Source organism: Nymphalis io, chromosome 22 (assembly GCF_905147045.1).
Source record: "Nymphalis io chromosome 22, ilAglIoxx1.1, whole genome shotgun sequence".
In the NCBI taxonomy this organism is placed as follows: Eukaryota; Metazoa; Arthropoda; class Insecta; order Lepidoptera; family Nymphalidae; genus Nymphalis; species Nymphalis io.
The window spans coordinates 3,660,159-3,673,139 of record NC_065909.1 but is presented as its reverse complement, the minus strand read 5'-3'; the positions used below and the strand labels follow the sequence as shown (position 1 = coordinate 3,673,139).

Here is a 12,981-nt window from a genome sequence, read left to right as displayed (position 1 = left end):
AAATATGCATTAAAAAAACTTATAAATTTCAATGGTTTAAGCTTAACCTATAACATATTAAGCTATTTTTAAACAAGTAAAATTGACATTTAAAAAAATAAGCTTATCATAATTTATATTCTTGCATGAATATTTGGAACTTTTCGTTGAAAATAATATCGTCTTAATCTTGTGCGTAGACAGGACGTGATACGTATGTAGTTTTATCATTTTATAAATATTCGTGACGACACAAAAAATGGAAACATCATTACGTTCATTACGTTTAATTAACCGGCTTTTTCGTAAACCACTTGGATTTCCATTCTACAGACGTATTTCCAACACAGCTGTGCAGGAGGATGCTACCTCGGAACTACTAAACAATTTTAACAGAGACATTGAAGCAGGTATGGCTATATAGTTTTAAATTTTATGGCTGCAGAAAATTAGGTAACATTTTTTTTTATCTATTAGCAGTTAGCACAAAGTAGTTAGTTGAGAAATGATATTAAAGCCTGTAAATCTTTAAACATATAAAATGTAACACTGAGAGCAGGATAATTAATTGATATTGTTTTTAAAAACTGAATTTCTTTTTATAATAATATGTATTCTTCAGAAAACATTTTTATTAATTATTGCATTGTCAGCTCTGCCAGGGCATACTACTAGGTTCCATTCAGTATACACTGATAATTATTTTGACAGACATTATCATAAAAAAACTAAAATTACACTAATATCACATGATTTAATTACAGGAGGTGTAGTACCAGTATTCAGAAGGGCTTTACTATTCCCATCTCGAGTGGCACTACAGGATGAAGTCGGAACTTACACATATGCAAAATTGTATCAAGCGGCTACTTCTCTTAGCAAGGATATTGCTGCTCAATTATGTAAGACTTGCTAAGTTTACTTACTTAATTAAATTTTAAATAATCTTTAATTTTAATTTGTTAATTTTGTTATTATTCTGCTATGTATTTTTGATTTCATTATTTGTGAAGACTTGATTGGTATTTGATGTTTTTTTAATGTGATAAATATTTTTGTATCTGTCATAACTGTTTGTTTTCCTAAGATTAGACTTGCTCAATTAAATGAATTAAATTTACTGTTAATACATATTATATTATTCAATGATGACATATTTTTGACGAGCCTGTTGGCGTGGTAGATACTTGCCTTTCATGCCAAAGGTTGTGGGTTTTGATTCCCACCCAGGACAGACATTTGTGTGCATGAATAAGTCTGTTTGTTCTGAGTCTGAGTGTAATTATCTAAATAAGTATGTATTTACAAAAGAAAAGTAGTATATGTAGTATTTTTTTTTTTTTTTTTTTATAGAATAGCAAGGCGGACGAGTATATGGGCCACCTGATGGTAAGTGGTCACCAATGCTCTTAGACATTGGCATTCTAAGAAATGTCAACCATCGCTTATAGCCAATGCGCCACCAACCTTGGGAACTAAGATTTTATGTCCCTTGTGCCTGTAATTACACTATATATAGTATATCAGTTGTCTGGTGTCCATAACACAAGCTCTGCTTAATTTGGAATCAGATGGCCGTGTGTGATTAATGTCCCAGGATATATGTATATATTGAATGAAAAAAGTTATTTTTAGAGCTCATTTTGCAGTAAACAATCTTTAACTTAAACTAAGTTGATACATCTAAATTACTATCCTATTTGCTAGAGGTAACAATATTTTCTTCTGAACTATAAAAAGTATGTTCAAATTCGAATCAATTCAGCCAATAAAAAGCTGTATGTAAATTCTTACGAAATCCTCTGTAGCTGTCCGGAGTAAACTTGGCAGTTGACTTTAAATGTGATTGAAAGAATTGAAGGCACTTGTGCACCAAAATTGATGATTGATAATGAAATATATTATCTTTATTTTCAGTGGGTGAAACAGAGCGCACAATCTGCTATATGTGTAGCAATGATGCCTCACATGTCGTCGTACAATGGGCAATATGGATGACGGGCAATATAGGTAAATGGAAACTATTTAGATTTCTTAACTTCGGTATCATTAAATTTAGTAAATATAATTTGATTTTCTTTCTAGATGTTTGTAAGGTACTATATAAAATTTATGTGTAAACATATGTTACTAGTAGTAACAATACATATATAACCATTGACTGTCTCTTTGGTCTAGTGGCTTGATGTAAGGCCGGAGACCAGGAGGTCCTGGGTTCAATTCCCAGGTCGGGCCAATAAAAAGTTATTGGTTTTTTCTGTCAGAGAATTCTCAGTAGCAGCCCGGAGTCTGGAAGTTGGAAGTGTGTACACTCCCGTGCCTCGGATAGCACGTAAAGCCGTTGGTCCTGCGCCTGAACTCTTTCCGGTCGTTTCGGATTGCCGTCCCATCGGATTATGAGAGTTAGGCAATAGAGAGTGCATCTGTGTTTGCGCACACACTTGTGCACTATAATATCTCTTGCGTAGTTGGCTAATCTCTCTTGAGATTGGCCGCCGTGGCCGATATCGGTCTGGAACATTATTATTATTATTATATAACCATTATGTATCACTTTTTAATCTCAGTCTTGGTTGCTTAGGCCCAGTGGTTACAACATGTGTAGTTTAGTAGAATATTTGAGGTTACAAACCCGAGCATACAGCACTGAATTTTCATGTGCTTATAATTTATCTTGTGCTCTGCAGTAAACGAAAACATTGCGAGGAATTTTACATGTATACTTTGACAGTCACATGAGAGCAGCATCTTCGCATAAGAGCAACTTATGGAGCTTGGAATATTCAAAGCATATCCTTCAAAACTCTCTTTAAATAACGCTTCTTCTTCAATGGTCTTAGACCAGCAGTGGGACATTTACAGGCGGTTGCTAATATATTTTTTAACTTTATTATTAGTTAGAAACATTTGGTTAAATTAATGATTTATAATAGCACAACAAATAGATGGCCTTTTTACATATATATATATATTTTTTTTTATTCAATTTTGTATTTAGTCCATAGTACTCTAAAGTCTCTACTATACTCTTTGTTACAGCTGTCCCATTGACACCATTGCATCCAGCAGATATGATCAAATACTTCATAATGGATAGCGGTTCAAGCTTGATCATCTGTTCTGAACAGTTTGAGAAAGTTATCCAACCAGTCGCTAAAGAATTATCTAAGCCGCTACTCATCACGACACAGGCGAAGGACCAGGAGAAGGATGTTCAAAATAAGACTGATTTGTTGAGTGATGTCGGCCATTCCAATAAATGGTATGGTGGTACAGAAGCTATGCTGATTTATACTAGTGGTCAGTTTGAAATAGTTTTTTCTTTATTGATAAACATGCTTAGATATTTAAGTTTTGTTGGTCGTTTGTTTTATCCAGTTTCACACAAAAACTACTAATAAGTGACATTAAATTAAAAAGTTTTTATAGATTAATATTGCCTTTTATACTTTTTAATTAGAACCGGTTGTTTCAGAAATATTAAGACTATTACTTTATATATTTAAATATATGCTTGATTCATAACTTAACCTTGAAATCTTAGCACCTTGGTAAGCACCACATACTTTTCATGAGTTTGGCGACGAAGGAAAACATCGTGGAGAGTTATACATGTGCTCATGAAAATTTGCCACATGTGTATCCACCAACCTTATTTCTCAAAAGGAGAGGACGCTTTAACCCAGCAGTGGATAATTTTCAGGCTGTCACTTTTTACAAATTTTTATTATTTTTTGTACTCAGAACAATTTAACAATCATGAGATTGAATATATAAAATGTATGTAATTAGTATTTACAGTAAGTTATCTATATAAATTGAACAAATGGAGCAGGCAAGTAATTATAGTTCCCAAGGAAAGGGACTAAAAGACATGGACATCCAAACACAAGATGAGAAGACGATATCCGCCTAACCTTGGGACCATACTAGACTTTTTTTTTTTTTATATCGCCGGGAGGGCAAATGACTCTACTCCACCTGATGGTAAGTGGTAGTAGAGTCCAAACGCGACGACGGCCAGTACAGACGGGAAAAACGTTCTGCACTAGCCGCCTTCGCCTTGCCGGCCCGCAAGATGCCTCTTCACGCCTCGTTTGAAGGAACCCGGGTTGTAAGAGGAGGGGAATACGTGAGCTGGTAAGGAATTCCATTTTTTGGAAGTGCGACAAAGAAAGGAGTTGCCAAATTTCTTTGTTCGCGATGGAATTGATGTCACAGTTAGGCGGTGACATCGAGAACCAGCTCGCGTGGACTTAAGAAGGAAGGGGGAAGCAGGAATTAGAGAGAATAATTCCTCAGAGCACTCGCCGTGATACAGTCGATAGAAAGCGCTCAGTGCTGCTATCTCACGACGCAATTGTAAAGGTTCAAGGGTGTTTGTGACCTTTACGTCGCCAATAATGCGTACGGCACGTCGCTGCAACCGGTCCAAGGCCTCAAGTAGGTACTTAGCGGAGCCATCCCAAAGGTGCGAGCAATATTCCACGCAAAACCGTACCTGTGTTTTGTACAGCAGGCACAGTTGTTGTGGCGTGAAAAAGCGCCGCACCTTGTTCAGAACTCCGAGTTTCCGTGAAGCTGTTTTTATAACAGCCTCGATGTAATCCCTTGGACTAAGGTCGCAGCGAACGTCAATCCCCAGCATGGCGATTTTGCTTTGCATCACCAGCGGAGTACCACAGAGGGAGGGAAGAGGAGAAAATGTTGACTTTTTCGCCGTGAGAGCGCATACCTGTGTTTTCTTGGCATTAAACTCAACAAGATTATCAGAGCCCCATTTGGCGATGAGATCTAACGTCCTATCGAGTTCAATGACAAGATTCTCCGCCTCTCCTCAGTTTCCGCCCGCCCAGCCACTGCGCGTCCGTGGTATCCACCATGCACTGTACTATCATCTGCATAGCAATGTATGTTCCCAAGGGAGAGCATATCATTGATATGCAAAAGAAAGAGTGTGGGAGATAGCACAGATCCCTGGGGGACCCCAGCATTCACTACATAGAATTGTGAAGCGCAACCATCTACTAAAACACGAAGGCTACGCTTGTGTAGGAAGCTGGCAATCCAGGTGCATAGCTGAGCAGGCAGACCATATGCTGGTAGCTTGGAGAGAAGACTTCTGTGCCAGACCCTGTCGAAAGCCTTGGAGATATCGAGGCTGACAGCCAACGATTCTCCATGCTTGTCGATAGCTTCACCCCAGAGGTGTGTTACGTACGCTAGAAGATCACCTGTGGACCGTTTTGGTCGAAACCCGTACTGACGATCATTAATTAGACAGTGATCTTCTAGGTAATGGATCAGTTGGTTGTTTAAAATCCGTTCCATCACCTTACAAAGTACTGAGGTGATAGCTATTGGCCGATAATTTGCCGGGTCAGACCGATCCCCTTTTTTGGGAACCGCTTGCACGTTAGCTCTTCTCCAAGCCTCCGGCACACTTCCCGAAGAGAGAGAAAGTTGGAACAGGCGCGTTAACACAGGAGACAGCTCCGCTGCGCACTTCTTCAGCACTATGGCTGGTATTCCATCGGGACCGCTAGCTTTCCGTACATCAAGTGATTGCAGCTCCGCACGCACATCACGTTGCCTGATTTTAATGTCAGGCATCGTATGGCCACATGCAGGTATTGTAGGTGGCAGTGCACTACAATCATCCATGACGGAATTGTCGGCAAAGAGTTTAGCCAGGAGATCAGCTTGCTCTTGCGGACTGTGAGCTAGCGATCCGTCCGGATTTCTGAGCGGTGGCAGCGAAGGTTGGCAGAAATTGTTTTGCACAGACTTGGTCAGACGCCAGAAGCTACGGGAGCCCCTAGGATGCGAAACAAGGTCATGACCAATCTGTACAATGCGCTGTGCATCCGCTCTCGTGTATGCCTTTCTACAGGACTTGGAATTTTTATTATAGTTTGCTTTCAGTGAGTCAATGTTAGATGCCCCGCTAATGCAGCCGTTGATCCACTTGCGATATGCCGCCTGCTTAGCTGATACAGCATCGGCACATTCACGAGTGAACCAACGGTTACGCGTACTCCTACTGACGAGATCTGAGCTAGGAATGTAGTATTCCATTCCCAGCATGATCTCGCCAGCAACAGCAGCGGCACTAGCTGTCGGGTCATTCCCACTGAAGCAACGTTCCTTCCAAGGGAACGACGCATAGTAATCGCGCATACCGTCCCAATCCGCCGACTTATAGTGCCAAACGCGACGTTTGCATACCGCTAGTGGCGGCAGCTTGGCCTGTGGCACTCTGGTAGAAATAAGGCTGTGATCCGAAGAGCCAAGAGGAGCCTGAACCACAACCTGATATTCCACCGGGTGAGAAGTCAGCAGAAGGTCCAGTAGAGAAGGTGCTTGCCCATCAATGTCTGGGATCCTGGTGGGCTGATCAACCAGTTGGGTCAAGTCATGTGTGAGAGCAAAAGCATGAGCAGTCCTTCCAGCATGGTCAGTTTTGAGGGATTTCAACCAGGATTCGTGGTGAGCATTAAAGTCCCCCAAAAACACCAATTCCGCGTTAGGAAATTGCTCTTGCGCAGCATCTGCCACCCGACTAAGATGGTCAAATAGTCGGCTTGTCTCCAAGTCACCATTGTGGGATCTGTAGAGGCACACGTAGACTCGGCTCTGACGAACCAGGTCCACACGTACCACCAACATGGAAAAGGAGGGGTCCTCCAAGCAGCGCAGTCGGTGACAGCAAACATCCGTCCTGACGAACAAGCATACTCCGGCTTTCGCTTTGAAGGATTCTTCAAGCGTGTAGCCGGGATAATTAAGGTAGCTGGTATCGGCAGGACGGAGTATTTGTGTCTCCGTGAGAAACAACATTGCTGGCCGTGCTGTCTCGAGATGGTGGTGGACAGCGTTGAGGTTAGTGTGGAGTCCTCGGATGTTAGAGAACTCGACCTCAAACAGCGAGGGTATGGTGGGGGTGAGCACCGCTGTACGACCGTTATTTCTTTTTTGTTGCGCCATTTGGGAGAAATTAAATGGAAAAGAGACGTGAAGCGAGCGATGTATTGCCACGATAGGGATGGGCAAAGTGTGGAGGCGTGTTTCCCCAAGTGGTTGCCAAAAGGAAAAATACACTGACCCGCCGGACGGAAGGGCCCCCGAACCCCCCCGGAAGTGGCCGCCGGGACCCCACCTACCGGTCACCAACCGGCACGACGGTCCACCCCGAGATTATGCGTGGCCTGGTGGGGCAGCCTCACGAGCTGGTTAGGCACGCTCGGGCCCCTGTACTATGCCACGGGCGGCCAGCGGAACAGCCGTTTCTTCGGGTCTCCCTGACCGGCAGGTCAATACAGTTTCCCCCGACATTGGTTCAACAGCCGTCTCCAACCGGACCAACACCCATCGCGGCAATACTCGCTCGGGCTCTGGCTGTACGCTGGCTGACCTCGAAACGCGGCTGCAAGCCACTTCACGAGTTTTTCACCATGCGTACGGTGGTAACAAGCCAGGCGGATGTTAGCATCCTACCACCAGATGAGCAGATGGTCGCTCAGATATCCCTTAGTCGCCTCTTACGACACCCATGGGAAAGAGAGGGGCAGTGAAATGTATTCTTTCTCCGTCACTGCACGGAAAAAAAGACTAGAGTTAAATCATCTTCACAAAAAGTATCATTGCACCCAAAATTCGGAAATGAACGGCTTTATTATTATTATTAATTAGTACTTCCAAACCACCAGGAACAACGAGCAAGCCGAAGGGCGTGGTGTGGACGCACAGCATGCTGAGCGCGCAGATCGCGGCGCTGCACGCGGCGTGGCGGTACTGCGCCGCCGACGTCGTGCTGCACACGTTGCCGCTGCACCACATACACGGGCAGCTCAACTCGCTCAACGCCAGTCTGGCTGCCGGGGCCAGGTACGTACGGGGCACACTCATTATGAATTTACATATAATACGTTGCTCATTTTCTAAATTGTTTAATCTCTCTCGAGATAAATCTATGCTATAATCATTGCCTAGAGATAAACGAACATAAAATTTCATGCGATTTGCTAATAGCTCAACGGATAGCTCTATATTAATATAGCATTATTTATAACAAAACACTTTTTCACTCGACTATTTATATCCATTTTAATTTTACTTCCAAAAAAAAATATAAATCACTCAGGAGGACCTTCACCAGAATGCTCGTTGGCTTACAGAATCCGCATGCTGCCGTCGTTCGTGTCGCACGCGGTGTGGTCGCGCCTGCTGGGCGCGGACAAGGAGGACCGGGTGTCCGTGTTCCACGGGGTGCCCGCCATGTACGCGCGTCTGCTCGCCGACTACGACAATATGTTCCAGGACCCCAAGACGGCAGAATACGTGCGCACAACGCTGTCCTCCCGGATGAGGCTCATGTGCGCCGGCTCCGCTCCCCTCCCCGAGACTTTGTTCAAGAAGTGGGAAGAAGTCAGTCGATAACTTTTTAATTTTTTGTTATAGATTTAGTCATGTATTCATTTGTAATTTTATCGCCACTCACCTTGAAAGTTGGCATAAGTATGTATTTTTATATATAATAGAAAAGGTGTTTACGCTAGATGGGCTGCAACACACCGACTTCAATCGGTCGCCATGACAATGTTAATACGTAGGGACCATGTCGACATTGCAAGCTTATAATAATTTCAGATATCGGGAATAAGATTGCTCGAACGCTACGGCATGTCTGAAGTGGGAATGGCGCTCAGCAACCCGTACCGGCCGGCAGAGGCGCGCACGGTGTCGTGTGTGGGGCTCCCGCTGCCGGCCGTCGCGGCGCGAGTGGCCGCCGTCGGCACCCTGCGGCCCCTGGTCTCTGTGGAGGCCGACGCTCCGGACATGCAGGTACGAGGTTAAACTTATTTTCGGAAAGTTCATTCAACGTTATATATTGTTATATGATCAGAGAATGCGAGTTCAAATACGGGCAACACAGAGTATTCATGGGTTTTATTTGTATTTATAATTAATTTCGTGACGGAAAACACCGTGAAGAAATCTGCATTAGTTGGGTGAACTCTGCTCTATGTGAATTAAAACAGTGTAGAGGAATGAGCTCCACAACTTCTTAATGAAACGACTAGGTTTTTTGCCCTGTAGTAGAAAAGCATGTAAATGCTTTTACTTTATATGAGCTTCGTTGTTAAGGGATTTAGGGGAAGAGGCAGATAAACAGACGTTTATGTATTATAAAATAATATGTTGACTAAAGTAACATCGCTTTCATATTATTTTATAAAAACATATTTTCTTGAATTTTATTTGTTCTGTCATCTAATCTTCATACATTATGTAAGCAGGGGGCAAATTCGTGACGTTAAAATGGCACATGTTCCACATTGAGTTTTAAATGTTAAACGTTTCATTTTAGATTTCACTTGAAAAATTGGGATTGACGTCCACAAAGGATCTAGAGGAAGATGGTCAGCAAAACTCGAAAGTGACCGAACATGAGCCGAGTGATGACGGGTCGTACGAAGGGGAACTGTTGCTTAAAGGGCCCGCTGTATTTACTCGGTATGTATCAATGTATAAAATACACATCCGAAATCGAACCGAAACAGCCTGTGAATGTCCCACTGCTGGGCTAAAGGCCTCCTCTCCTCATTTTGAGGAGAAGGTTTGGAGCTTATTCCACCACGCTGCTCCAATGCGGGTTGGTGGAATACACATGTGGCAGAATTTCAGTGAAATTAGACACATGCATGTTTCCTCACGATGTTTTCCTTCACCGTAAAGCACGAGATGAATTATAATCACAAATTAAGCACATGAAAATTCAGTGGTGCTTGCCCGGGTTTGAACCCACGATCATCGGTTAAGATTCACGCGTTCTTACCACTGGGCCATCTCGGCTTTTCATACACATATCAATAAATAAAATAATTTATTTATTGTTATATGTGTATTTTTTATCTATATTGACATTTATTTATTAGTTAGATTTATGGCGACGCCACCTGCCTCATATCTTATGAGTTATTCCTTGCATAGTTGGTTGCCTGGAAGAGATCGCTATGTAGCGATAAGGTCGGCAAAGTTGTATGCTACTTTTATTTCGGTTGTATCCATGTTTTGTATTGTTTTTTCTGTGTGATACGCATAAGGTATAAAGTAATGTATATAATATGTATTTTTATTTAAAATAGGTATTAGGTAAGTGGTCACCACCGTCTATAGATAATAGCACTGTTTAGGCAAGTGGTCACCACCGTCCATAGATAATAGCACTGTTTAGGCAAGTGGTCACCACCGTCCATAGATAATAGCACTGTAATGGTTAACCAGGGACACATCGTCAATGTCACCATATGTTCCTTTGAGTCTGTATAATGGCTGACTCACCCTGCAATCGAGAACACAACAATACTAAGTATTACTGTTTAGTGAAAGAGCATGTGATCAGTGGGTGGCACCTACCCAGACATGCTAGGATGACTATGCTAGTTTTTAATTAGAACTGTTAATGTCCCAACAAATTGTATGGTAGCAATAAATCTGCCATTAAGAGAGGGGTTTGCCCATACTCGCCGCGCTGGGCAGGCGTGTTGGCGAGCGCAGTAGGGGGGTAAGATGTTTATGGGAGAGGGGACGCTGCTGCTGGAACAACTCACCGAAATGCTGCGTAGCCTAGGCGAGTCTTCCCGGTGTGTCGGTCTCGGTATAAACTTGAACAAGACCAAGATCATGTTCAATAGGCATGTCGTGCCGGGACCGACATACGTCGAGGGGAAACCTCTCGAAGTTATTAGTGAATATACCTACCTAGGACAGATAATACAAGTCGGTAGGAACAACTTCGAGAAGGAAGCCGATCGAAGAATTCGCTTGGGATGGGCAGCATTTGGCAACCTTCGTCAAGTCCTCAAGTCGTCTATACCGCAATGTTTGAAGACGAAAGTCTTCAACCAATGCGTCTTACCTGCCATGACATACGGTGCCGAAACGTGGACACTAACTGCGGGACTAGTCCACAAATTCAAAGTCGCTCAGCGTGCTATGGAGCGAGCTATGCTCGGAGTATCTTTGAAGGATAAGATCAGAAATGAGATTATCCGGAAAAGAACCGGAGTCACCGACATAGCTTGCAAAATTAGCAGGCTGAAGTGGCAGTGGGCTGGTCACGTATGTCGTAGGACCGATGGCCGTTGGAGCAGACGAGTCCTAGAGTGGAGACCGCGAATCGTCAAGCGCAGCGTAGGGCGCCCTCCAGCCAGGTGGAATGACGACCTTAAGAAGGTGGCGGGCACCAACTGGATGCGGAAGGCGGAGGACAGGGAGCTTTGGCGCACCTTGGGAGAGGCCTATGTTCAGCAGTGGACAACGATTGGCTGTTGATTGATTGATTGATTGAATAAACCAACTAATTCAATGCTAGATGTAAGGTCGCCATAACAGTTACCCAATGTTTTTTGCCGTATCATTAAATCCTACGCCGTTCATGTCATGTCATTACGACCTAGCCCGCTTTTATTGAATAAATAAATAAATAATTGAATAAAATAATATTTCTGTATTCTCTGGTCAGATACTGGAACCGAGCACCGAACCTAAACTCGCCTGACTTCACACCGGACGGCTGGTTCCGCACCGGCGACACGGCTTCCTTCAGCGACGGCAAGTTCAAAATCCTCGGCCGGACCTCCGTCGACATCATCAAATCTGGCGGCTACAAGGTCAGTGCTCTCCAAGTGGAGTCGGCTCTGCTGGAACATCCCAGCATACAAGATGCTGCCGTGCTGGGCATCGAGGACGATAGCTATGGGGAAATCGTAGCGTCAGTCGTGGTTTTGAAGGAGAACACCAAGTTGACGCTCAGAGAGCTGAATGACGAAGCCGGGAAGAAGTTGGCTCCGTATCAGCTGCCGAAGACGATGCTGGTCGTGGACGTCATGCCGCGGAACGCGATGGGGAAGCTGGATAAGAAACTTATTAAGAAACAATTCGGTGATAAATTGGTTCTTAAGAAAGCTTAATTCTCAAGGTTAACTTTTACCTACAAACTGACCCAAAGATTTGTGACAATATTTTGTCGACATTGCCATTATTTACGTTTAAGATCGTGAGCACAACGCTTTGTTAAAATTAATCGATGATCAAGTGTACTAATTGATAATAAGTACTTTTCAAGTTTTACGTCAAACCTTCAAAATACATTAAAGATCTAAGCCAATTAGATTTACGTGCGAGCGAGATAAGTACAATAAAAAAAAGCCGTCTCATTATACTTTACCTTAACCTTAATGCACTTATATTATATCACATCATAGGCTTTACATACTTTTTTATATCAACCTAACGCTAAAATCATATTTTTAGTGCGTTATTTATTATGATATACGACCTAATAAGACAAAATATGTTAATATATATATATATATATATATATATATATATATATATATATATATATATATATATATATATATATATATATAATCAAATGTCAATAATCCAATATTTGATTAACTCCAAGATAGGGTTATAGTGATAATTTCTAATATCTACATAAGCCAAGTCTGAATGAATTCTATCCTAACGGCCGTGGGCCCAAATAACAAAAATCTAAGATTTGTTATTTTTTTTTTATAGAATAGGAAGGCGGACTAGCATATGGGCCACCTGATGGTAAGTGGTCACCAACGCTCTTAGACATTGGCATTGTAAGGAATGTCAATCATCGCTTACATATCCAATGCGCCACCAACCTTGGGAACTAAGATTTTATGTCCCTTGTGCCTGTAATTACACTGGCTCACTCACCCTTCAAACCGGAACACAACAATATCAAGTACTGCTGTTTTGCGGTAGAATATCTGATGAGTGGGTGGTACCTACCCAGACGAGCTTGCACAAAGCTCTACCACCAGTAAAATAGTTATAATTTGTGTTAATGATATTATATACTATAATATTGTACTGGATGAAGGAAATTATCGTGGGAATGCATGTGTTTGAAGATATTCTGTCACATGTGTCCAAAGAGCTATATAGCAGGGTGAT

The 12,981-nt window shown here is 42.5% G+C and overlaps 1 protein-coding gene and 1 long non-coding RNA gene across 3 annotated transcripts in view; both read left to right on the top strand.

The window, feature by feature from the left end:
* LOC126777392 (uncharacterized) overlaps nucleotides 1–12,981 on the top strand; it is a 172,593-nt gene that overhangs the window by 157,513 nt on the left and 2,099 nt on the right. The gene's annotated exons all lie outside the window — the stretch shown is intronic.
* Nucleotides 109–12,327, top strand: LOC126777358 (malonate--CoA ligase ACSF3, mitochondrial). 2 transcript variants are annotated; one of them, XM_050500388.1, is made up of 10 exons: nucleotides 109–193; nucleotides 313–389; nucleotides 744–881; nucleotides 1,897–1,989; nucleotides 3,019–3,279; nucleotides 7,689–7,866; nucleotides 8,157–8,406; nucleotides 8,629–8,823; nucleotides 9,350–9,495; nucleotides 11,507–12,327. In XM_050500388.1, the coding sequence occupies exons 4-10, from the start codon at nucleotides 1,926–1,928 to the stop codon at nucleotides 11,952–11,954; spliced, it is 1,542 nt and encodes a 513-aa protein (XP_050356345.1). In that variant the 5' UTR covers nucleotides 109–193; nucleotides 313–389; nucleotides 744–881; nucleotides 1,897–1,925; the 3' UTR covers nucleotides 11,955–12,327. The 2 variants fall into 2 exon arrangements, with proteins under 2 accessions (XP_050356345.1, XP_050356344.1); XM_050500387.1 differs by having other exon boundaries at nucleotides 109–389.

Bases quoted from the DNA above. Each gene is read 5' to 3' on its own strand.
- LOC126777358 (XM_050500387.1), top strand. From the start codon at position 239: ATGGAAACATCATTACGTTCATTACGTTTAATTAACCGGCTTTTTCGT. The intron at 390-743 runs GTATGGCTATAT...ATTTAATTACAG, and splicing joins TAACAGAGACATTGAAGCAG to GAGGTGTAGTACCAGTATTC. The intron at 8,407-8,628 runs GTCAGTCGATAA...TAATAATTTCAG, and splicing joins TGTTCAAGAAGTGGGAAGAA to ATATCGGGAATAAGATTGCT.